This window comes from Lepidochelys olivacea (assembly GCF_965140295.1).
Source record: "Lepidochelys olivacea isolate rLepOli2 genome assembly, chromosome: 6".
Taxonomy (NCBI): Eukaryota; Metazoa; Chordata; order Testudines; family Cheloniidae; genus Lepidochelys; species Lepidochelys olivacea.
The window spans coordinates 10330014-10356159 of record NC_140416.1 but is presented as its reverse complement, the minus strand read 5'-3'; the positions used below and the strand labels follow the sequence as shown (position 1 = coordinate 10356159).

At 52.0% G+C, this 26146-nt stretch overlaps 1 protein-coding gene across 13 annotated transcripts in view; it reads right to left on the bottom strand.

Annotated features, from left to right (window-relative positions):
• The window catches only part of STX3 (syntaxin 3), a 37194-nt gene extending 15078 nt beyond the window's left edge, over positions 1–22116 (bottom strand). For 7 of the 13 annotated variants that reach the window (XR_014712144.1, XR_014712145.1, XM_084631903.1 and 4 more), the window contains exons 1-3: positions 21793–22115; positions 4596–4676; positions 4104–4203 (exon numbers count right to left, since the gene is read on the bottom strand). Coding sequence is in view for 9 of the 13 variants with exons in the window: in XM_084631903.1 (XP_084488029.1) it covers positions 4104–4203; positions 4596–4676; positions 21793–22104 (493 nt within the window). In the remaining 4 variants the exon portion in view is untranslated. Of the gene's footprint in view, positions 1–4103; positions 4204–4595; positions 4677–21792 lie in introns of all 13 variants that reach the window. The other 6 variants (XR_014712146.1, XR_014712147.1, XM_084631900.1 and 3 more) reach the window with 2 other exon arrangements.
• Between the last annotated feature and the right edge of the window lie 4030 nt (positions 22117–26146).

Sequence of the window (26146 nt, the reverse complement as noted above, 5' to 3'; positions counted from 1 at the left end):
TCAGAGCCCCAAACATGCTGCTTCTATGATGAGCTGCATGCCATTTTAGGGGGTTCAGCCACCACTACCCCAGCCATGTTGTTTGACTCCTTCAATGGAGATGGAGGCAACACAGAACCAGGTTTTGGGGATGAAGAAGACGATGATGAGGTTGTAGATAGCTCACAGCAAGCAAGCGGAGAAACTGGTTTTCCTGACAGCCAGGAACTGTTTCTCACCCTCAACCTGGAGCCAGTACCCCCCGAACCCACCCAAGGCTGCTTCCTAGACCCGGCAGGTGGAGAAGGGACCTCCGGTGAGTGTACCTTTTAAAATACTATACATGGTTTAAAAGCAAGCATGTGAAAGGATTACTTTGCCCTGGCATTCACGGCTCTCCTGGATGTACTCCCAAAGCCTTTGCAAAAGGTTTCTGGGGAGGGCAGCCTTATTGCGTCCTCCATGGTAGGACACTTTACCACTCCAGGCCAGTAACACGTACTTGGGAATCATTGTACAACATAGCATTGCAGTGTATGTTTGCTGGCGTTCAAACAACATCCGTTCTTTATCTCTCTGTGTTATCCTCAGGAGAGTGAGATATCATTCATGGTCACCTGGTTGAAATAGGGTGCTTTTCTTCAGGGGACATTCAGAGGAGCCCGTTCCTGCTGGGCTATTTACCTGTGGCTAAACAGAAATGTTCCCCGCTGTTAGCCACAGGGAGGGGGGAAGGTTGAGGGGGTAGCCACGCGGTGGAGGGAGGCAAAATGCGACCTTGTAACGAAAGCACATGTGCTATGTATGTAATGTTAACAGCAAGGTTTACCCTGAAAGAGTGTAGCCACTGTTTTATAAAATGTGTCTTTTTAAATACCGCTGTCCCTCTTTTTTTCTCCACCAGCTGCATGTGTTTCAATGATCACAGGATCTTCTCCTTCCCAGAGGCTAGTGAAGATTAGAAAGAAAAAAAAACGCACTCGTAATGAAATGTTCTCTGAGCTCATGCTGTCCTTCCACACTGACAGAGCACAGACGAATGCGTGGAGGCAAATAATGTCAGAGTGCAGGAAAGCACAAAATGACCGGGAGGAGAGGTGGCGGGCTGAAGAGAGTAAGTGGCGGGCTGAAGAGAGTAAGTGGCGGGCTGAAGAGAGGGCTGAAGCTCAAATGTGGCAGCAGCATGATGAGAGGAGGCAGGATTCAACGCTGAGGCTGCTGGAGGACCAAACCAGTATGCTCCAGTGTATGGTTGAGCTGCAGCAAAGGCAGCTGGAGCACAGACTGCCACTGCTGCCCCCCTGTAACCAACCGCCCTCCTCCCCAAGTTCCATAGCCTCCACACCCAGACGCCCAAGAACGCGGTGGGGGGGCCACCAGCCAACCAGTCACTCCGCCACAGAGGATTGCCCAAAAAAAAAAAGAAGGCTGGCTTTCAATAAATTTTAAAGTTGTAAACTTTTAAAGTGCTCTGTGGCATTTTCCTCCCCTCCTCCACCACTCCTCCTGGGCTACCTTGGTAGTCATCCCCCTATTTGTGTGATGAAAGAATAAAGAATGGATGAATGTGAAGCAACAATTACTTTATTGCCTCTGCAAGCAATGATTAAAGGGAGGAGGGGAGGATGGTTAGCTTGCAGGGAAGTAGAGTGAACCAAGGGGCGGGGGGTTTCATCAAGGAGAAACAAACAGAACTTTCACACCGTAGCCTGGCCAGTCATGAAACTGGTTTTCAAAGCTTCTCTGATGTGTACTGCGCCCTCCTGTGCTCTTCTAACCGCCCTGGTGTCTGGCTGCGCGTAACCAGCAGCCAGACAATTTGCCTCAACCTCCCACCCTGCCATAAACGTCTCCCCCTTACTCTCACAGATATTGTGGAGCACACAGCAAGCAGTAATAACAATGGGAATATTGGTTTCGCTGCGGTCTAAGCGAGTCAGTAAACTGCGCCAACGCGCCTTTAAACGTCCAAATGTACATTCTACCACCATTCTACACTTGCTCAGCCTGTAGTTGAACAGCTCCTGACTACTGTCCAGGCTGCCTGTGTTCGGCTTCATGAGCCATGGCATTAAGGGGTAGGCTGGGTCCCCAAGGATACATATAGGCATTTCAACGTCCCCAACAGTTATTTTCTGGTCTGGGAATAAAGTTCCTTCCTGCAGCTTTTGAAACAGACCAGAGTTCCTGAAGATGCGAGCGTCATGTACCTTTCCCGGCCATCCCACGTTGATGTTGGTGAAACATCCCTTGTGATCCACCAGAGCTTGCAGCACTATTGAAAAGTACCCCTTGCGGTTTATGTTCTCGCCGGCTTGGTGCTCCGGTGCCAAGATAGGGATATGGATTCCGTCTCTGGCCCCACCACAGTTAGGGAATCCCATTGCAGCAAAGCCATCCACTATGAAGTGCACGTTTCCCAGGGTAACTACCCTTGGTATCAGCAGATCTTTGATTGCGTGGGCTACTTGCATTACAGCAGCCCCCACAGTAGATTTGCCCACTCCAAATTGATTCCCAACTGACCGGTAGCTGTCTGGCATTGCAAGCTTCCACAGGACTATCGCCACTCGCTTCTCAACTGTGAGGGCTGCTCTCATCTTGGTATTCATGCGCTTCAGGGCAGGGGAAAGCAAGTCACAAAGTTCCATGAAAGTGCCCCTACGCATGCGAAAGTTTCGCAGCCACTGTGAATCGTCCCAGACCTGCAACACTATGCGGTCCCACCAGTCTGTGCTTGTTTCCCGAGCCCAGAAACCTGCCCCATTAGCACCATGATGCATGCATTGGCAGGGTCCATGCTTTCAGAGAAATCTGTGTCCATGTCCTGATCACTTACGTGACCGCGCTGACATCACCTCCTCGCCCGGTATCGCTTTGCCAGGTTCTGGTGCTGCATATACTGCTGGATAATGCGTGTGGTGTTTAATGTGCTCCTAATTGCCAAATTTGCCTCCTTGGTATGGCGTCCGCACAGAAAAAAGGTGCGGAACGATTGTCTGCCGTTGCTCTGACGGAGGGAGGGGCGACTGACGACATGGCTTACAAGCTTGGCTTCAGGGGGCTAAAATCAACAAAGGGGGTGGCTTTACATCAAGGAGTATTTCAGGGAGGACTTCACGGAGGGTTCCAATAAGAAATGGTGCACCTAAGTTATTGTTCTTATTGGAACAATGAGGTTAGTCTGGCCTCTGATTGATACATGGCTAGATTTACCTTGCTGCACCTTCTCTGTGAGTGACTGCAGTGTGACCTAGAGGAATGAGGGGTGAGGGGGGGGAGCAAATGAGTACAAAACAAATCTGGTCTATTTCTTGTTTTGATCCACTCCATCTATCTTTTACATCTTTGGCTGGCAGCAGACGGTGCAGAAGGACTGCATGCCATCCACATCTCATGGCTGCCTGGCAGAAGATGATGCAATAGGACTGCTAGCAATCCGTATCGCCTGCCTGCTCACCATAAGACGGTTCAATAGGACTGACTGCAGGACTAAAGAGAATGACCTGGTCAAGTCACTCCAAATTTAGTCCCTGCGCCCATGTCTGCCCAGGCACTCCTGGCCGATGTGGCCAGGAGCACCTCGGGCATGATGAGGACGGCTACCAGTCGTACTGTACCGTGTGCTGCCACAAGGCAAGGGGTTGCTGCTACTGTGTAGCAATGCTGTACCACGTCTGCCAGCACCCAGGAGACATAGGGTGACGGTTACCTGAGCGGGCTCCATGCTTGCCGTGGTATGGCGTCTGCACAGGTAACTCAGGAAAAAAGGCGCGAAACGATTGTCTGCCCTTGCTTTCACGGAGGGAGGGAGGGAACGGGAGCCTGACGATATGTACCCAGAACCACCCGCGACAATGTTTTAGCCCTATCAGGCATTGGGATCTCAACCCAGAATTCCAATGGGCAGCGGAGACTGCGGGAACTGTGGGATAGATACCCACAGTGCAACGCTCCGTAAGTCGACTCTAGCCTCGGTACTGTGGAAGCACTCCGCCGAGTTAATGCACTTAGAGCATTTTCTGTGGGGACACACACACTCGAATATATAAAACCGATTTCTAAAAAAACGACTTCTATAAATTCGACCTGATTTCGTAGTGTAGACATACCCTCAGACTTACTTTGCTCAGGGATGGGGGCGGACAGGATGATACTGTACAGCTTTTTCGCCCCCTCCACATTCTCTGCAATTTTCTCAATATTTTGTCGGGTTTCTTCAATCTAAACCACAAGAGGAGATCACTATTAGTTGTATTACAGTAGCACTGAACTGCTATTAAGGCCATAGGGTGCTAGGGGCTGTATAGACACATTTAGAGACAGTCCCTGCCCCAAACATCTCACAGTCTAAATAGGCAAGACAGACAAAGGGTGGGAGGGGAAACGATTTGCCCAAGGTCACCAAGCCAGCCAGTGGCCGATCTGGGAGAAGCACCCAGATCTGTGCCCTATCCACTGAACCACAGTTGTTCAAAGGAGAGGGGATCTCTAGCCCCAAGAGCTCCCCAGGCAAAGGAGCTCTGCCAGCCCGCCTTGCTCCCTCCCCCCGGAGAAGGGACACTGTCAACGTAAATGAGGCAGAGACCCATCCCAGGGCCATGCCTCCTCCTCACCTCGGAGAAGAACTCATCCATGAACCCCGCGTTCTCGATAGCGATCTCCACATCGTCGGCATCGTCATCCTGGTCCTGCTTCTGTAAGGGAGGGCAAGGCCAGTGAGAGGGTTAGGGGACCTACCCAGAGCCAGCACACCCACACCAGGTTTCCCGGCACATAGGAGAAACCCCTCACTGCCTACCCCCTGGGTGCAAAAGGCCATCTCACCAGTGCCCCGATTTCCACTCCCTACACCCAGCAGCCACCATGCCAATGCAGCACCATTGGGAAGCCAGGCATGCGACTCTGGGAGTCACCCTCACTCAGAACAATGAGGAGGGTGGGTCCTGGCCTGGAAAAGATTGGGATCCATCAAACTAATCTAAAGTGAAGGATCATCCTTCCTGGAGATGCTTCCCTCTCTTCCTCCTGCGGCGGCTGCTACAAGTATTCAAACATCAGGGGGCTTTTCTGTAACATCTGTGTTGGGACTGGGTCCCAGACTGACCCCCTGGAGACAGCTATCTTTGGTTCCTTCCCACAACCGGTGCATCATGAGTGGTGGCTCTGCAGACTTTCCCCACACCATTCACCGCCAGCGTGCCTCAGCCCAGATCTAGAGGGACCCCACTTAGGGGAAGTGGGGAGCTCAGCCTCCATGACCTATCAATTTGTGGGATCTCTGCTGAGACCGATGACAAGGGAGCCAGCTAGTGCTAGTGGAGGCCACTGGTTTTATACTTTGTCGTCTAGGGACAAGTCAGAGGAAAGACCAACTCATCTCATATGGGCTACTAAAAATACCAGCCATCAGAAGGCGACTCAGTGCCAGGCACATGGGATTAATCTGGAGTAATTGCATGACTTCATTGGAGACACTCCCGATTTACCCTGGTGGGACTGCGATCCAAATCCCAGCTCAGCAGCCCCCGCCACACTTGGGGACGCAGAAGTCCAGGAGCTTTGTGGAAACGGTTACTGCTGCTAATGGGGATGTGGTGAAGAGGCACCAGGAATTTGGGGTGGGATGGTAAAGAGGGAGTGGAGGAGGTAGAAGATGTATTGTGGGTAGCTAGTAAAAAGGCAGGGTTCATAGTGAAGGGGTCTGGCCCCTATTTTAAATTTCCCTGGGGGGAAGTGGCCCTCACCACACTCCCCTCCCATTCAGAGCAGAAATAGGATTATTTTACGGTTAAGACAGTGTTTTCTCCCAGCCCACAGCAATGATGCAACAGCCCTTCACATCATCACAACGTCAGCTAAACCACCTGCCTTCAGCCCTACCTGCTCTGTCAGCCCATCTCAGGAGCGAGCCCAGGTTACAAGCACACTGGCCTTAGGACACTCTCTGGAGGTCAACAAAGTCAGTCTGTTTTGGCTAAGCAAATGTCCAGTGCCTGCTGAAAGCGTCTGGCTTTCCCGTGTCCTGCTGCTTACGTAGCCAGCCATGCTGCTTCCAATCAATTTCCACCAGGGAAAATCCCGGGTAACACCAATGAAATCACTGCAGTTATTCCAAACTCACTCTGATGTTAATGAGAACAGAATCCAGCTCTTCCACTCAGATCCATTGGTCTATTACACCCACTATGCACTAATGTAAATAGCTTTGCAACATGCACCAAATGACTGATGTGGGGCAATGCATGATGGGATAACCCACCCCACCCCAGGATCTGCCTCAAGTACCCCTTACATGCATATCTAGGTACCATCAGCAGAAACAGCCCTCTGATCTCAGCTGCTGACACAAAGTATCAGCAAAGGAGCTCTCTCACTCAGCCAGGATCCACAGCATACAGGGTTGGAGATCAAAGTCAACCCCTTGAATTGCACCTGGAGGCAGGTCAAAAGCTAGCATCATCTACACAGAGCAGGGGATACACCCTGTACCATCTGCATTGCTCACTAAATGAGCAACTGCCTTTCTGCCCTAGCTGAAGCTCACACATGGCCTCCAAAGACAGCTCCAGGTTGTGCTCAGTGCAGTGATCAGAGAGAGGTTCCCAAGGCATCACTGACTGCAGGGAGCTCCACATCAGAGAGGGCAGTTTGCAGAGTCCTAGCCAAATGCAGAGGTTGAAGGCACTCCTGCCACCCAAGACTCTATAGGGTGTGAATCTCACTTGCAGAGCAGTGCAGTACAGAGTGAGACTATCTCCCCTGTAAGTTCTCTAGATGGTTCCTTTCACCAGCAACCAGCATCACTTTCAGCTTGCCCAGACTAAGCGTTAGCCATCTCAGCCAGGCACTGGGAAGTTAGAGCCAACATGATTGGAGCCTGCTGAGCCGCAGAGGAGAGGGTCATCAGCACAATGACAGCAACCTAAAATATAGCAGTCCTTCCTAGCAGCCTTCCCAATGTGTGGAGCAAGAGGAACCACACGTGAGGGAGCCTTCAGTATCACCCTCTGAGATCTCCCCAAGAGGAAGAAACAGCCATCCAAACAACTCCACCAATGCTGGCTGCGGTCTGTGGGGGAGGGAAGACCCAGCTCCACAGGGATCAACATGAAACTAGGGAAATACAACCTAGATGGAGCTACTATAAGGTAGTGCATAACTGGTTGGAAAACCATTCCCGGAGAGTAATTATCAGTGGTTCACAGTCAAGATGGAAGGGCATATCGAGTGGGGTCCTGCAGGGATAAGTTCTGGGTCTGGTTCTGTTCAATATTTTCATCAATGATTTAGATAATGGCATAGACAGTACCCTCTATGTGGATGATACCAAACTGGGAAGGATTGCAAGTGCTTTGGAGGATAGGATTAAAATTCAAAATGATCTGGACAAACTGGAGAAACAGTCTGAAGTAAATAGGATGAAATTCAATAAGGACAAATGCAAAGTACTCCATTTAGGAAGGAACAATCAGTTGCACACATACAAAATGGGAAATGACTGCCTAGGAAGGAGTACTGTGGAAAGGGATCTGGGGGTCATAGTGGACCATAAGCTAAATATGAGTCAAAGATGTAACCCTGTTGCAAAACAAGCAAACATCATTCTGGGATATACTAGCAGGAGTATTGTAAGCAAAACACAAGAAGCAATTCTTCCATTCTACTCCGTACTGATAGTACTCTAGTTGAGGCTCTGTGTCTAGTTCTGGGTGCCACACTTCAGGAAAGTTGTGAACAAATTGGAGAGAGTCCAGAAAAGAGCAATAAAAACATTTAAAGGTCTAGAAAACATGACCTGTGAGGACATGATAACAGTTTTCAAGTACCTAAAAGGTTGCTTCAAGGAGGAGGGAGAAAAGTTATTCTTGTTAATCTCTTGAGGATTGGACAAGAAGCAATGGGCTTAAATTGCAGCAAGGGAGGTTTAGGTTGGACATTAGGAAAAACTTCCTAACAGTCAGGGTAATTAAGCACTGGAATAAATTGCCTAGGGAGGTTGTAGAATCTCACTCATTGGGGATTTTTAAAAGACAGTTAGACAAACCCATCAGGGATGGTCTAGATAATAGTTAGTCCTGCCATGAGTGCAGGGGACTGGACTATATGACCTCTCAAGGTCCCTTCCAGTCCTATGATCCTATGAATGCCTCACCTCTGTCCATCGTCAAGGAACCAATCAGGGAAATTTGTGCTTGCCTCAGAGTGTCTCTAGGCCAACAAACCAGACCAAGAGGCCACAAAGCAGTCTGAACCCTCCACCACATCACCATAGCAATTCTGGCACTTCTTCTCAATAGTCCCCTCTCCCCATACTCCCATAAAAAAAAGCTTAAGGAGTAAAGGTGTTTTACTAAGCAACAGCCTTGCTCCCAGTTTATGGGAATATGGCTCCTTGTCCTCTTCCACAGAAGCACAGATGACCCGTGCCATTAATGACCCCCAGTAGATCCCCAGTTGTTTTTGCTGCATGTGACAGAGACGGGGCCACCTCACAGGTTATAGGATGCTGCTCTGCCAGAGCCGGAGGGAGGAAAACCGGCTCGAATGCAACCAAATGCTGCGCTTGTCTCCTGATGTGGCTACGCTACCACCAATCTGTCCATTCTGAGTGTTTCCTTGCACTGGAGGGCAGTTGCTGCTGTTGACCCCGGATCCAAGAGGAGGTGGCTCAGATTTACCTGGATGTCAACCATTGGCTGGGGCCTGGGGTGGAGTCAGAGAAGAAAGCTTTCTGAGCCTCCACCACAGCCAGAGCACAGGACTTGAGGCTTCACAGTAGGACGACAACTCCCCTCCATCTGTCCCAGGTCATCTGTATAACCCAGGTGACCTGCGAGGATGGTGCAAAGAGGGGATCCTTAGCAGCCATCAGCCAGTGGTCAAGGATGTCTGACCAGGCCATCAACAGAAGGAGCCACAGTATTAATTCTTAAAAACTGCAGCAGTAGCAACCTAGCTCTCATCGCTGTAGTATCTGAGCCCTGCACAACCCCCTTGTATCTTCACTTTACAGATGTTCAGGGAGCTGGAGGTGCGGCGCAACAAGGAAAGATTGAGACACGAATATGTACATGTAACACGCACCCACTTTGCTACAGCCTTGGCTAACAGAGGTGGATCTTTTGGCTCAGATGCCCAGAGGTGCATGTGTGAAGATCCAGGACCCAGGCTCAATCCCCTCAGCTGATACACCCATCACACACAAGGGTGTGGTGTTACATACAGCTTGACTATGAGATGTGGAAGGCACGGTGATGGTGAACAGGCTGTAAACATCTGAAGGATGTAAATGCCAGTGAGAGAGAGAGGAATCATAACTAGATCTAAGGGGATGAAAGCAAGAAAAGGAACATTGGGAATGAATGTCAGAGAGCCTCCCTGATAAGGGACTCTGAAATTGATTCCCAAGGGGAATGATGGGAGCCCTGACTCTCGGGACATCTAAAATTAGACGGAGCCGAGCGCTAGGAAAGGTCGAGATGGGCCCAGTGGACAAAGCCCTTCCTGCCACATTTTAGCTGGCATTTTCCAGCTGGAATGTCTCTGATTCTAGCAGTTTCTAGTCACTCTTGACCTGGGGCTAGATAGGATTCAGTGACCTAGAAGTAAGAGGCTCCTGCTCTCTCCCACATCCTCGAGCCCCAGAGCTGTGCGCTCCCTGCAGCTTCCAAGAGGTTTCAAACAAACCCTGTTCGGTTGCCGCAGGGGAAGCGTGAGATGCTGGGGAAAGGACTCTGCAGAAGGGGGAGGGTTCCTGGCCCAGAGGAGGGGTCTTTGGAGGCTCAGCAGGCAAGGTGCCTAAGAGGGGTGTTTCGTGCACATGGGAAAAGGCTGTTTAGCCATCTGCATTCCTGAGCAGCAGAGCTAATCTCACATCTGGTTCCAGACACACACAGCAAAGGTATTAATGGATTGCTGGTGAGGAGAGGGGGGCTGCCTGCTCAGGAGCACGCACAAGCTGTCCCTCACCCATGTACCCCTACTGGCTTCGCCTGGGGCCCCTCAGCCCAGCTCTTCCTGCTTTAAAGGGACAGCGACTTCCCAAGACAGGTTCCCCATGTGGGTGACCCTCCCACTGGATCTGAAGGGACAGCTGCTTCCCTAAGCCACACACAGAGATTCATCCCATTGCCAATTGGTTCTGCCACTTCCCCCATTTAAAGGGCAACTCGGTGCCGCCCACCAACTCCCCCGTACACCCATCACCACCCTTAGCTCTTGGTTTAAGGGACAGATGACCATCGCCCTCCTTCCCACAGGGCCTGACGAAAACCAGGACCAGATGGCTGGATTCCTTGTTTAATTGCATTACACCCTCCCAAGGTGCTCTGCAGAGCCAGAGAAAGAAGGGTGCAGCGGGGGAGCCCTCCAGCCTGACACCATGTTGAGGAGCGGAGAGGAAAGGCAGGGGATAGGCATGAGGGGTAAAAACCCAGCTGCTGGTTTGGGGCTGATCCTTGCGCGGAGTCACTCGAAACCAGGGAACAGCCACTTCTCAGACGACTCCCTAACGGAGCAGGGCAAGGAGTCAGGATTCAGGGGCATCTGCAGAGCTGGGGTAGGGTGGAGGGAAGAATGACTGGGCTAGCAGGGGGCTGCAGGCTAGGATTGAGGGGCACCAGCAGAGCTGTGGGAGGAGCCTGGGGCTGGGATAGCAGGCAGCAGTGGGTTGGAACAGATGGGCATTGACTGGGGAGGAGAGGCATTGATTGGTGTGGGGAGCCCAGGGCTGGGATAGCAGGGTAACCAGCACAAGGGGAGCCCAGGGCTGGGATAGCAGTGGGCCATGGGTTGGGGTTGAGGGGCACCAGCAGAGCTGTGTATGGGGAGCCCAGGACTGGGATAGCGGTGCCTGCTGCAGGGCAGAACTGAGGAATGCTGATAAATTCAGACAAGAGACAGCGATCTGTGTTGCACCTAGCCCTGCCAATACAAAGAGGGAGATAACATAGGTGAGATAATGTTTTATTGGGCCAACTTCTGTTGATGAGAGAGAAGCTTTCGAAGAGCTCTGGGAAGCTTGTCTCTCTCACCAACAGAAGTTGGCCCAATAAAAGCTATTACCTCACCCACCTTCTCTCTCCAGTATTCTGGGTCCCACCCAGCTGCAACAACACTGTGTAATACAAAGGGAGACCATTTAAGCAACTGCCTGAAAACAAGAAACATCTGTAGCTGTGAGAGTCCTGCATGCTGCTAAGAAGAGAGGGGGCAGTTTTAACAGGAAATGCAGCTGGATCTCCGTATCTCCCCAACTCCTTCCTGCAGTTGCTGTTCTAACAGCCAGTTTGAGGGGACATCCCTTGCAGAGAAGGATTGGCACCGACCTAAACTGAGTCACCCCAAGAGCTTATTGTTGTATCTCCTTGTTAACACCACTCATCAGGTCACAGTTACAGTTAGGCCCTGATCCCTAGGGGTTACAGTGGATGAGAAGCTGAATATGAGTCAACAGTGTGCCCTTGTTGCCAAGAAGGCCAATGGCATTTTGGGATGTATAAGTAGGGGCTTTGCCAGCAGATAGAGGGATGTGATCGTTCCCCTCTATTCAACACTGGAGAGGCCTCATCTGGAGTACTGTGTCCAGTTTTGGGCCCCACACTACAAGAAGGATGTGGAAAAATTGGAAAACGTCCAGCAGAGGGCAACAAAAATGATTAGGGGACATGGAACACATGACTTATGAGGAGAGGCTGAGGGAACTGGGATTGTTTAGTCTGCGGAAGAGAAGAACGAGGGGGGATTCGATAGCTGCTTTCAACTACCTGAAAGGGGGTTCCAAAGAGGATGGATCTAGACTGTTCTCATTGGTAGCTGATGACAGAATGAGGAGTAATGGTCTCAAGTTCCAGCGGGGGAGGTTTAGGTTGGATATTAAGAAAAACTTTTTCACCAGGAGGGTGGTGAAACACTGGAATGCATTATCTAGGGAGGTGGTGGAATCTCCTTCCTTAGAAGTTTTTAAGGTGAGGCTTGACAAAGCCCTGGCTGGGATGATTTAGTTGGGGATTGGTCCTGCTTTGAGCAGGGTGTTGGACTAGATGACCTCCTGAGGTCCCTTCCAACCCTGATATTCTATGATCCCCCAAAGGAACCACATAGCTGACCTTAATCTAAGGGACTTACCTCTTTAACCTCCCAGCACCCCTGTGAGGTTTGTTCCAGAGGCAGAACTGTAGCACAGAGTGCAAATGACTTGCCCAAGGTCTGGGGAAGCCGAGAACTGACTCTGGGTCTCCAGTTCCCAGCCCAGACCATCCTTCTTCTCTTCTTTTAAGCCTGCGCAGAGTCCTAGGCGCAGATCCTTAACGGTATTTAAGCACCTAACTCCCACTGAAATCAATGGGAGTTGGGCACCTAAATACCTTTGAGGCTCTAGATCCACCCCAGCTTGAGTTCTGCTTTCCTAGATCCTATTGCAGAGCCTGGAGTTTGATTGCTAATGCCTCATGGCCGTGACCATTTTTCTGTTTGTTCTGTAAAGAGCCCAGCAGAGTAATGTGATGGAGGGGATTCTGGGGGAACCTCCAGTTAAAATCCTATCACCAGCAGAAGGGGAGATTGAGATGACCTCGGTCTCTATGGCATCACTAGATCCTGCCCCCTACCTGTGTGTCCCCAGGGCTCACAGAGACACTTGGGGAAAACACATTATTCTGCCTTTGGAACACACCAGATATCACCTTGTGCCAGCTATTTCCAGAACATTTTCTGGAGAAGGATTGCTCCAAAGCCAGTACAAGGGCTTCAGACCCTAAGCTATTCAGGTGAGACACTCAGGTTTCCCCCCACCCCCACCCAAGGAACAAAGTAGAATCATTTCCAGAAAAAACAAAAATGGGATTGCTCAGTGGTTTGAGCATTGGCCTGCTAAACCCAGGGTTGTGAGTTCAATCCTTGAGGGGGCCATTTAGGGGATCTGGGGCAAAAATGGGGATTGGTCCTACTTTGAGCAGGGGGTTGGACTAGATGACCTCCTGAGGTCCCTTCCAACCCTGATATTCTAGGATTCCCTAAGTTTGGGTTGAAATGGGAACATTCCCCACTCCTTCACCCCTTCCTTCTGTAAGCACACACACACACACACACACACACAGTCTTTGACATGAGAGTGTCAAAAACTAAGATGTGTTTTCCCCTTGTTAATGAAAATACCAGAATCCTCTAGCAGTGGTTTCACTAAGCCAATGTTATAAGATAGGTGAATGTCTGCCCCTAGTGGCTATACCACATATGCGGTTAACACATCCGCAACAAGTGCCAGCCAAGGTACTTACTCCTTCAGCTCTAATGGTGGAGGTTCATGCTTCTACCCTCAGAGTCCTAGGTTCGACGCCTGCTCTTGGCTCAAAGCAGGGTGGTTTACACCAGCACACTGCTGGGTACCACAAAACCAAAAGAATAATGTTTGGCGCAGGAGGGAAGAATTCAAGAGTAGATTTTAAAACAAAAAAACCCAGTCAAAAGAGATAAGCAAGAAAGACATCTGGAGCTAGTTCCTGCCATAGAGAAGATCATGAAAACCTCAGGAGTGGCATCCAGGGTGTATGTTGTTGTCATTAACAGGGAGCGAGAGAAGCTTAGTCATGTGTTACGTTCTGAAGGAAGAAAAATTGCAGCCATATGTTGGGAGCTGAGTGGAGGATCTGAGACTGGGCAGGGTCCCCAGCACCAAGGACTAGCTCCACCTGCCAGGGAAACCCAGCCGAAGGTTGGGCCATTCATTGGCCACTTTGCAGCCGCCCACTGTGGGCACCGTGGAGAACACTGGTGAAGGAAAGGATGGTGCGACGGGGTTACCCTGAGATCATGAAGTACTAAAACCCAGTTGGTTTCCGTGGGAGTTAGGCACCTCAATACCATTAAGGATCTGGCCCTAAGTTCTTAGTGTCCCTCACCAGGGCAAAGGCACTGGCCTCTGTTCATACACCATCCCCACCACAACATCACCACCAGTGCTCTACCAAGGTCCATGTTCATCCCAGGGTGTTACCCCAGGGATGACCTTAGCCCCCAAAGGCTGCCCCAGGAATACCTGCTCTGGGTTTCTCTCTGGTTATCCAACAGTTGGTGGGTCTCCATGGCTGATCCTGTAGCCATTACAGAGACCCAAGGCCCAACAGGACGACACATGACTCAAACAGACGCTGTCTCCACAGGTAACAAACAGCACAGACGGACAGCTGCTGCCCTCCCGCCTTGCCCCACTCCCCTGGCCTATTTAACATTTTCCTCTCCCCTCAATTTTCTGACCCCTCCAGCCATCGAACCAGCAAGAACCTGACCCCATCTGTTGTAGGCATCACCCAAAAAGCTCTGCTTCCTTCTTAAATCTCCACAGCAGAAGGCAGGAAAGTGTACTACTTGTTATACCGAGGACCTCACTTAGCCAACTGGGGGGGGAGGGGGGGAGGAGGAGTTTGGAGTCTGCAGTTCTGTGTTCTAGCCTCCCTTTGCTATGGAGTTACAAGTGTTATGGAAAAGCTATATTAAAAAGAGCTACAGATGTATATGCAGATTGCCAACAGAAAGAGCCCACCTCCTTGCACATAAGAATATACAGTATTGTTGTGCAAAGATCATTTTCTTAGCCTGTCGCTGACCTCCTCTCTTTGCATCCCTCCTCTGGCTCCCCCTTCTCTATCGCATCAAACATAAGCTGCTTGTCTTCACTTCCAAGGCCCTTTGCGGTCAATCCCCATCCGACCTCTCATCCCTCATTCGCTATCAAGCTGTTGATGCTCACCTGCAATTGGCCCCTTGGACCAGCTTCCACCACCCACAGTTATAATTTCAAACAGGCACCTCTGAGCTTTCTCTCAGACTGCCCCTCATGCTTGGGAGACGCTCCTCGTAAAACATCTCCAGCTCCGCCTCATCATCCCCAGTCAGAGCCCTCTTCAAAACTCTCCTTTGCTGCGATGCCCATGAAAACCTGACCACGCTCAGATCATTGATGTGCGCAGACCACTGCCCATCCCACTGACCAATACTTTCTCATTGTTTTCTTGTACTTCCCTGGCTGTGCCCATCTGTTGTCTCTTCTCCCATACAGAGAAGACAAGTGACCTGGGGCAGGGACTGTCGTTTTGTTCTGTATTTTTACAGCACCTAGCACAACAGGTCCTGCTCCGTGAGCAGGTCTCCCAAGGACCGCGGTAATACAGATAAATAGTACTAATAGCAGCAGGTTCAATAAAGCTGCTGGGATGCACTGCAAGCAGCTTCCCGATTATGAGGCTCTTCGCTCCAAGTGGCTGCCCGGTGCAGCATGGTAACCGACGGCTGGTTTTTTAGTAGTGTTTTATTTGTCAAGTGACTTGGATCCATTTGATTCTCTGCTAGCGGCAGAGCTGTTCTCTCAGATATTTGACCAGAGCCCATCTAAACTCTACCCACGCCCAAGAGATCCCTGCCTACTGCAGAGCTGAGTGCCCACAAAGTGTCCTCAATGTAATGGGCACCAACGTCATCCAAAACAATTAGCCAGGTGTGGATAAAAGGAAGCTTCCCACAGGATCCTCTGCTGCCAGAAGCATGGCCTATCATCCCTCTCGCAGTCTGTCGTCTCGTCTCGTCCCCCCCCGCAGGGCTGATCCCCTCCCACTGCTGGAATACCATCCAGGAACGGAGACCTCAAAGTTACATTAGGTTTGGTCAGTGCCACTGTACTGAACGAGCGACTGGCTTAGCGAATCGTTTCTGGCCATAAGCCCAGAGACATCCTGGTAAAATTGTGCACATCAGGATGTTAACTCTAGAATGTCAACTCCCTAAGGGCTTCCCTACCTGGGAAATACCACAGATAAAATAATCATCAGCCCTAGCTCTTATCCGACACTTTTCACCTGTAGGTCGCAAAGCACTTTGCAAAGAGGGCAGGATCATTATCCCCATTTTACAGCTTGGGGAAGTGATTTGCCCACGGTCACCCAGCTGGCCAGTGGCAAAGCTGGGACTAGAAACCAGGTCTCCTGAGTCGCAGTGCTCTGCTCACTAGGCCATGCTATTGCACAGTCACTCCCCCTGTGAGCACTCTATTCAGGAACAGAATAGTGGGGAGCTATTCTGCAATAACTATCATGGTTGATTTCCCCAGAGGGCTGCAGAGTCATTGGAGGAAGGTACTGAGGCTACTATTCCTGCATTAGCCCAAGGCCACTGCCAGATTGGCCCCTGTTTGACGGCTGGCACCATGGCATCGTAACCTCCAGCCTGGGACATGCTCTGCTCTCCACAGGACCTTTGGGGGTGGGGGCAGTAACACAGCTCTGCTCAGATCTTTACTGCTATGCTCATCATCTAGGAGGCTGAACTTTGCTCCAGCTAGAGCAGGCCAAGCATAACCAGTGAACCTCCAGCCTGTGCCCTCTGGAGGAGGAAGGCAGCTGAGCAATTGGTTGGTGATTAAACCAGGCCTTATAGGGCCTGTCTGTGCTCTGATCCACAGAGAGACGGACCCAAAACCCCTACTCAGACCCCCAAGAGCGGAAACCCCTGGAACAGACCCATCCCCCTGCCAACACAGTGCCTCTCAGATGGAGCTCAACGCCTCAAGAAGGTGTCTACCAAGGAGACACATCATGTGGCACAAACAACAGGGGAGCAACTATGGGAAATATGCTAGTTGTCCCACTGCCCTCCCAGGCTACAAAGAGCAGGTCATGAGAATGCCACAGTGACCAGCCTGCTCCTTGTGCCCCACTGGTCACACCCTGACAAGGTCCCCATGCCAAGACAGATCTGGGATTGTATCCAAGGGGTGGGGAACTGTCCCGATGTGCCATATCCCACTCAGACCCTGGTAAACCCCCCAGGGCGGGACTGGATCATTTCCCAAGAGGGGACGGCCCTGCTACCCATCCAGATCCCCTCTCTTCACCTGCCCTCCCACTCTCACTTCCAGTTCAGGACTCCAACCCTCCAAGGAATAAAAATAAAATTAATCCCCTTCTCTCTCCCAAGCGTTTTATCTCCTCTTCCCCTAGCTGATGGTTCTGTAATCCCAGCTAAATCCCTGTCACTCTGCCCCACCCCCTTCTCTCCCAACCACCAACAGGGACAGCAAATGAATCAACACTGCCATGGACCGGCAGAATGAGGAGAGCTCAGAGGACGCCTGTCCCCGCTCCTGTACTGCGGAGATCAACCCCCCAAAGCAGAGAGAGACTCCAGAATAGCCCATCTGTGATGCAGGAGTCGCAGGTTCAAGGCCCCTCTCTCCCCGATTCAGGGCAGGATCTTGAACCCAGGTCTCTTACATCCTTTATGAGTGCCCGAACCACCGGGTTATTGTGGGGACACAGATGCTCTCTGTCTCATGAGATCTCTTTAATTCCTATGCAGAAAATAAATCTCCAAACCTCTCCCTTTTTTGCAGAAAGGAATTTTTGTTTTCCAGCCAGCCCTGATCGTCACTGGGGTGATGGTGAAAGGGAGAGTTTAACCCCTGGTGTCCTGGAAGGACACTTCAAGACCAGGAGAGGCCTTTATTCCCCCTAGGGGAAGCCAGGCAAAAAAGTTTAACCCTTCGGGCTCTAGGAGAAGAGATCAATCTGATTGGGAGAGGCCTCTCCTTTCTGGATAGGCCAAGATTTTGGGGAGGGGGGAATGGGGGGGAAGCTGTTAATGTGACAAGCCTGATGCAATCCTTAGGGTGAGCATTTACTCAGGAGATGCTGGTTTCTCTCCGGGGCTCTGTTTTCTGGCACAGCCCGCTATTCCCCAATGAGAAGAGCCATCTTTAGTGATGGTTTGGATCTCCCCCCAGGGTCTCCCATCGTTGGTGCAGTTCAAACAAGGCACATGGATTTCCCTGCAGGGCCCCAAGGCTGGGGTGGCGTTGCCCCTAGGACGCCCTGGGCAGAGAGGGTTGGGTTGTCTCTCACGCTTCCCCCTCAGAGCCCTGCAGATTCCTGCCCATCCTTTGCCGCTTCCTCATGCCCCGCAGCAACTTTCATCCCCTTCCCTCGTGCTCATCAGGGAATGGTTCTCTATAGAGAACAGCGCTGCTCATTCAGCTTCAGGGAGGGGCACTACTGAGCACTCCCCCTGCCTCCAGCCTCAGGGGCTGACCTTGCTGCTCCCCCAGGCTCTCACCAGAACAAGAGACCCTACTCCTCTTTTGTAGCAAACGCCCGAAAGTACATGGCCGTTCCACAGCCCACCATCATTAACCCTATTTCACAGATTGGGAAACCGAGCATGGGGAGGTGGGGGGAGTGACTCAGCCAAAGTCACACAGCGAGTCAGCAGCAGAGCTCCAGATGTCTAGGCCCATGCTCTGACCCCTCGTCCACACTCCCTCTAATCCCCACATCTCAGCCTGGTATAGTGGGATATCACCAGGCTTTCAGGAGAATATGGGCACCAGATGTTGCTGCCCCAGGCGATGGGATCAGAACAGGGATGGTTTGGTCTCCGAATACCTGCTCCCTTAAAGGTGACACACTCCAGGGTGGGAGCTAGACCCACTTCCACAGCATTATAGATTTCTCTGACACCTCTGACCAAAAACCCCCAGAGCCCCCCTGAAGCAAAGAAGCTGCAGACAGGGTACTACAGACATGCTGCGCCCACCCGGCTCTGCTTAGCTGCTGCCCATGCGCTACCAGGCAGGGCAGATCCTGCATTACAGCTGGGTTGGGGTAAAACAGGCTGGGGAGAAGGAGGGCGTAAGGGGACCGCCTAACCCAGGAGCCTCACAGACACCAGGCCCCCATTTGTTTCGGCCTTTTATTCTCTGCATTCAGCCCTTTGTCTGATACACGTTTAGCCAGTGCTTCCTGGCAATGAAAGCTGTGAGAGTCTGACCCCGTGCCAGCAGGCGGCCTTGCCCTGGGCGACCTGCCTGCTGACACCAGTGACGCCACCAAGGGAACATACACAGCTCTCTTGGGTGACCCTACAATCACGAGGCAGCACGCGCATGCGGCTCCCTTGGGTGTCCCTACCATCACGAGGCAGCCTGCAGTCCCTGGGAGTTCATACAACATCATAGAACAGAAAGGTGGGTGCGTAGCCCCGGGGGGGTGGTTGGAAGCAACCCTACAGGAACAACGCAGCACATGCAGTTCACAAACGACCCTACAATAGCAGCACATTGTGCACAGCCCCTGGTGCTCAAAAGCAACCCCACACACTAAAGAAACTAACACCAGAGCCAGTGTTCCCAAGCAACCCTCCCGAGAATAGCCCGAGGCCCTGGCGCTAACCACCCTGTGATCAGTAAGCAAGGTGTCCCTGTGATGCAGGGGAAGGAAGCTCAGATAGTCACAGAGCAAAGTGCCAGAGCAATAATGGGTGTGACCCTGCGGGTAATGTTATCGCCAGGTCCTGCTGCGGGTAAGGCCGTTAACGGACAGGCAGAGCAATGGGTGGAAAAAAGGAGGAAGTTGCCAGCTCGACTCATCCAAATACAAGTGGGGGGGATGGGAGGGGGACTGAAATGGCCTCCATCCCCCAAATCTCTTCAGTCCATCCCCCCCCTTCCTCAGCTGACCCTCCTAGCCCCCCTTCCTCCCCCCCAGATAGAGGAACAAGGGCCCCTGGCCAGCAGGCCCCCTCTGAACCCTGGACCCCCACCACCACCTGTTCTCAGAAAGCAAAAGAACCTCAACCTCAGCATCAACCTGCTCAGCCCTCGGGACACCTCATTCAGACACTCTCCTCCTTCCCCTCCCAACCTAGGAGCATCAAACACCTCTTATCCCTGGGGTGGGGGGGCTGCCCCCCAATTTGCAACATATAGCCATTGCTCGACCCCCCCCCACCCCAACCTCTTTCACTGTGGAGAGAGAGGCAAACAATAACTCCCTAGATGGAGCTTGATTATTCCCCCCGCCCCCAGCTTTACATAGGAGAGACCAGGGAGATGGGGAGGCCGATTGTAGAGCTGAGGGATGGGGGAGATACTAGAGAGACTAGGGTGTTGGGGGGCGGGGGGCTGGAGAGACTAGGGAGATGTGAGGGTGGGGGGGAGCTGATTGTGGGGCTACTAGGTATCAGAGGGGTAGCCATGTTAGTCTGTATCCACAAAAACAATGCAGAGTCCAGTGGCACCTTAAAGACTAACAGATTTATTTGGGCATAAGTTTTCATAGGTAAAAAGCCCACTTCTTCAGATGCATGGTAAAACCCCCACTTCTCTGTGCATCTGAAGAAGTGGGCTTTTTACCTATGAAAACTTATGCCCAAACAAATCTGTTAGTCTTTAAGGTGCCACCGGACTCCTCCTTGTTTTTGTGGAGATACTGGAGAGACCAGGGAGATGGGGCCGGGCGGGGGGGAGAGATCCTGGAGCCACCAGAGAGCTGGTGGCTGGGGGGGGGGGGTGAGGGGCGGAGATACTGGAGGTACCAGAGAGCTGGGGGAGAGGGGGGGAGGAAGGGAGACACTGGAGGTACCAGAGAGCTGGGGGAGAGGGGGGGAGACACTGGAGGTACCAGAGAGCTGGGGGAGGGGGGGAGACACTGGAGGTACCAGAGAGCTGGGGGGGGGGGAGAAAGGGAGACACTGGAGGTACCAGAGAGCTGGGGAGGGGGGGGGAGGAAGGGAGGTATTGGAGGTACCAGAGAGCTGGGGAGGGGGGGGGGAGGAAGGGAGGTATTGGAGGTACCAGAGAGCTGGGGGGGGGGGAGGAAGGGAGGTATTGGAGGTACCAGAGAGCTGGGGAGGGGGGGGGGGAGGAAGGGAGGTATTGGAGGTACCAGAGAGCTGGGGAGGGGGGGGGGAGGAAGGGAGATATTGGAGGTACCAGAGAGCTGGGGGAGGGGAGGAAGGGAGATACCAGAGAGCTGGGGGGGGGGGGGAGGAAGGGAGATATTGGAGGTACCAGAGAGCTGGGGGGGAGGAAGGGAGATACCAGAGAGCTGGGGGAGAGGGGGGGAGGAAGGGAGATATTGGAGGTACCAGAGAGCTGGGGGGGGAAGGAAGATACCAGAGAGCTGGGGGGGGGGGGGAAGGAAGGTATTGGAGATACCAGAGAGCTGGGGGAGGGGGAAGGGAGGTACCAGAGGGCTGGGGAAGGGAGATACCAGAGAGCTGGGGGAGGGGGGGGAGGAAGGGAGATACCAGAGAGCTGGGGGAGGGGGGGGAGGAAGGGAGATATTGGAGGTACCAGAGAGCTGGGGGGGAGGAAGGGAGGTACCAGAGAGCTGGGGGAGGGGGGGGGGAAGGGAGGTATTGGAGGTACCAGAGAGCTGGGGGAGGGGGGGGGGAAGGGAGGTATTGGAGGTACCAGAGAGCTGGGGGGGGGGGGAAAGGGAGGTATTGGAGGTACCAGAGAGCTGGGGGGGGAAGGGAGATACCAGAGAGCGGGGGGGGGGAAGGGAGATACTGGAGGTACCAGAGAGCTGGGGGAGGGGAGGGGAGGGGGGGTATTGGAGATACCAGAGAGCTGGGGGAGGGGAGGGAGGTAGGGAGGTATTGGAGATACCAGAGAGCTGGGGGGGAGGAAGGGAGGTACCAGAGAGCTGGGGGAGGGAGGGAGGGAGATATTGGAGGTACCAGAGAGCTGGGGGGGAGGAAGGGAAGGGAGGAGAGATGAGAGACCGGAGCTACCAGAGAGCTGGGGAGGGAGGGGAGATACTGGAGGTACCAGGGAGCTGGCGGGGTGGGGGGGAACCACAAGTGCCAGCGAATGCCCCCTTCCCCTGGCGCTTCCCACTCTCATCATCACCACGGCATCGAGCCCCCGCAGCGCTGCAGGAGCGGTCTTGTTATTAGCATCCTCCCCCTGCAGCCCCGGGGCGCAGGGATCGAGCCCCGGGCCCCGCCTGGCTCCTCTCCGCCGCCGCCCAAGTGACTCACGGCTTTGAGCTGCTCCAGCCGATCCTTCATGGTGCCCGCCGCTCCTCCCAGCAGGTGCAGGCTCCCCGGGCGGCCGGCTTCGCTCCAGGAAGTCCTCGCGCCCGCAGAGGCCCGGGGGACGGTTCTTCGCCTTCTCCCCGCCCAGGCTAGAGAGGGGGTGGGAGGCTCATTAGCCGAGGAAAATAAGCCAAGACCCGTGCCCTCCTCCTTGATTTTTGGCCTCCCGGCCTCTGCGCGCGGCCGTGCACAGCGGATTCCCGGGCGCTGCTGCGCTGGCCTGGCCTGGCCCCAGCTGCTAATCCTCAATGACATACATAGGGAGGGGGTAGGAAAGACAGGGAGGGGAGGAGGGGGAAGACGGGAGCCTCCCACTTTACCTGTGCAAGAATCTGCTGCCCCACAATCTCTTAAAGAGCCAGGAGAGAGACAAGGGTGAGGTAGCCGATGAAGTGAGCTGTAGCTCAGGAAAGCTTATGCTCAAATAAATGTGTTGGTCTCTAAGGTGCCACAAGTCCTCCTTTTTTTTTTTTTTTTTCCTGGTCTCTCTGGCAGAAGTTGGGCCAGTCAAAGCTATTCCAGTACTTCCCTCCGCCTGTCTCTCTAATGACCTGAGATCCACCCAGCTACAACTAGAAAAGAGACAGGGGGTTGGACTAGCTGACCTCCTGAGGTCTCTTCCAGCCCTGATCTTCTGTGGTTCTATGACACAGTCAGGCCAGACTGGGCCCCAAGCTCAGCCCTGATCAGAACCAAAGAGCTCAGAGAAACCTCTCCTGCCATCTTTTCGGCTTGTACTTGGAGGGGAATTTTTAAGAGAGCCAGCCTTTGCAACCAAGGGCTTGAGAAACTGAGGCTGAAACTGACCAGGGATCACCTGGTGCCCCAGGTGCCTTGTCTGCTTTCACAGAGGGAAAGGCCCAGAACAAACATGCCATCAGAAAGCTGTTAAAATTCCTTCCGGTTTAATCATTTCAGAGGCCAGTTGCTAAGGCAGGGAAGGAAATTGGGATTCCAGGCAGGCAATCCGAACCCTGCGCCCCCATGGATTCCCTGGCTCTGCCTGCACAGGGCTCATTGCAGGATCAGGACCTTGGCATTTGGGGTTGCGTTTGTTTGTTTCCAATTCAAAGTGTATGACTGAGTTTTTCTTTAAAGGTCCAGCTGACAGCCTGATTCTGGGAGGGACTGATCCCCAGCTCCTATGAAAGCCATAGGATCTCAGCACCTTTCAGGTTTGAATCCTTAGTGGTGAACTGCAGGGAAAAAATAAATTGAGCGTGTGACTTTCTTTACTTTTCTGTAATGTATAAAGAAAGTGGAAAGGAGAAAAAGGGAGGAGGAGAGTAGGGCTAATGTGAAAACTGATTGAGACAGGGAATTATTTTGATTCAAGATGCTTAAGACTGTGTGAGGGACTGCACAGCCCAGCCCAAGGAAGAGGAAGCAAAGATGACTTTAAATAATTTTTGGGCCCCTCTTGGTTCTGGGCCGGTCAGGAGCCAGAATAGCTCCTAGCATAATTTAGGCACCCCAGGGTTATGGCAGCCCTGTGACCCAGAGCAGCCATAAAGTTGTGCACTGAGGCTGGGCAGGTTTGGCCCGTGGTTAGGGTGTTAAATGGAGACCCACACTGAATTCTCTGCTCTGCTACAGACTTCTTGTGTGACCTTGAGCAAGTCATTCAGTCACTCTGTGCTCACTTTCCCCATCCATACAATGGGGATAATAGCACTGCCCTGCCTCAGAGAGGTGTGTGAGAATCAATACATTAAAGTCCGCGATGTGTTCAGATACTAGGGTGGTAGGGGCCATATAAGTATATTAGATATGAAATATGCTTCTGCCCTGCCCCACTTCTGTCCCCAGGGCTTGTAAGAAAGCCTGTGTAGGGCTGGTCCTATGCGATGCCTGCCCCCAGAGAAATTCTTCTTCCTAGGGACTAAAGGTTTTTTCTAGGGGGTTGCACATGTTGTTGCTTGTGTCAGCTGAGCTTATTGCACCCCAGGGGCTCCTTGCATCCCTCCACTCTCCCCAACAGCTCCCTGGATGCCACCCTCCCATCCCCCTCTATTGCAGGGATTCCCTGAACACCCCAGTCTCCCCCAGCTAGGGTTTCTGTGTGCCCCCATACCCCCCTCCTCCCACACCAGAATCCCCCATTTTTCTACCATGCTATTGGCTTTCCGTGAACACCCAGTCCAATATCCTCCATGCCCCCATTGTCTGAATGGCAAGGGCTCTGTGTGCTCCTCCATTGCCATCTTTCCCCTCATAGTCCCCATTCCCTTTTTCTCCCAGTCTCCAGCAGTTCCCTGTGCTCCCATTCCCTCCTTTCCCTATACTAGGGTTCCCATGGCAAGGGCTCTCATGTGCACCCCCTTACCCACTTCCTCCCCATGTCAGGAGCTCTGTCTGCTCCCCATTTCCCATCTTACTAAGCCCTTTGACTCTGTAAACTGAGATGGCCTGTGGACAGTCCTCCACAAGTTCAGTTGCCTTGGTAAGTTTGTCAGCATTATTAAATCTTTCCATTCAGGAATGCACGTTCATGTCCTTCACCAAGACTGCTTCTCAGCTCCCTTTGTTGTCACCAATGGAGTAAAACATGGCTGTGTTCTTGCTCCAACACTATTTGGCATCATGTTTGCAGTTGTTATAGCAGATGCGTTCAGAGACATTGATTGTGGCATTTATGTGCAGTACAGTGTAGATGGAGGTATCTTGAATATGCATTGCCTGCCTGTGAGGACAAAAGTTATGAAGACAATTATTCATGAACTGCTGTTCACCGATGATTGTGCTTTTTTGGCCCAGGAACATTCAGTTGCTCACTGACTGCTTTGCGTTTGCCACAAAATGTTTTGGCTTAACTATCAGCCTAAAGAAGACAGAAGTCATGGTCCAGACTTGACTAGGTCGTACCGCAGCTACTCCATTTGTGGCCATCAATGAGGTTGTTGACAAATTTTGACAGGCAATGTCGTTTAACAAGATGCAATGACTGACGACAGCATTACCAAGCACATTGGTGCAGCAGCGATACCTTCAGAAATCTTCGTCATTGTTTCTGAAAAAACAGTGTCAAACTGTAAACACAAATGGATGTTAACTGTGCCATTGTCATCACCACACTCCTCTACTGCTGCAATATGTGGACTTCTTATCAACACCATCTAAGATACTTGGATCAATTCCACCTATGATGTCTATGGTGGATAATGGGAATAAAATGGTAAGATTTGGTTCCAAATGTTGTCAGAAGTGTGGTGCTCTGTTCTGTTCAATGTTGACAACAGTCAGCTGCATGCATGTGTTCCCTCTGTGTGCTGCCCCAGCTCCGCAGATCGCTGACACAACAGACCCCGAGAGAACCCCCAATGACCACAGACTCTGATAAGGTATGAAGGCATCCGGCCAGGCTTATTGCCAAATGAAACACAGTCTCTAGCTCCCTGGATCAGATACCTACAGTTCTGCTAGTACATATGTACTCCCTGACAGTGGACCGGCTCAGTCAGTGGCGGGATTTACCACTGCCCCCTAGGCCAGACAAAGATATTCACTGAGGGATTCTTATACACAGGTACAAACAAGTTACACATCACTCCTGACGCGTAGAGGTGCAGCCCCTCTACGTGTTAGGGTGCCGCCTCTCACAAAACAACTCTAACATATTACCTTCCTGCCCCTGTCCTTAGGATAGGTCAGCCTGTTCCTGTTATCTGTGGGGAATATGCTAGTACCGGAGTGTTCTGGTACCATCGTGGCACATGTTTCCATAACTAGTGCCCAGTACCTGTTAGGTATGTGTAATTTTGCACCATCAGCACAGATTCTGTGAGCAGGGCCTGCCTCTGGCTCACAGCTGAACTTTGTTTTATGTTAGCAAAGTCTTGACCATTACTTTAGTTCGGGCCTTAGGCTTCATACCAGGCCTCTGATGCAAGAGTTTATGTTTCAGGGCCTCATCTTACTACACCAAACATTGAGGTTCTTAAGTGCTGCAACATCACAGTCATTGAAGCTTTTATCGTAAGAGCACAGCTGGGATGGTGTGGTCCATATGTCTGCCAGTAGAATACCGAAGGCCTTTTACAGAGAATTGTAGACTGGAACTTGTGTTAGGGGCAGAGCAAGAAAATGTTACAAAGACACTCTCAGGGTCAACCTCCAATCTTGCAATGTTGACCTCAACACTGGGGAGCTCTTAGCTCATGACAAGGTCCAATGGTGGCAGTTCTGCCACTTTGAGAGCTCATGGATTGCTGCAGTCAAGGAGAGACATGTGAGGTGTAAAGCTAAAAGCAACCCACATATATCTACATTTGTCTTCACCTGTGGCATCCGCGGACAG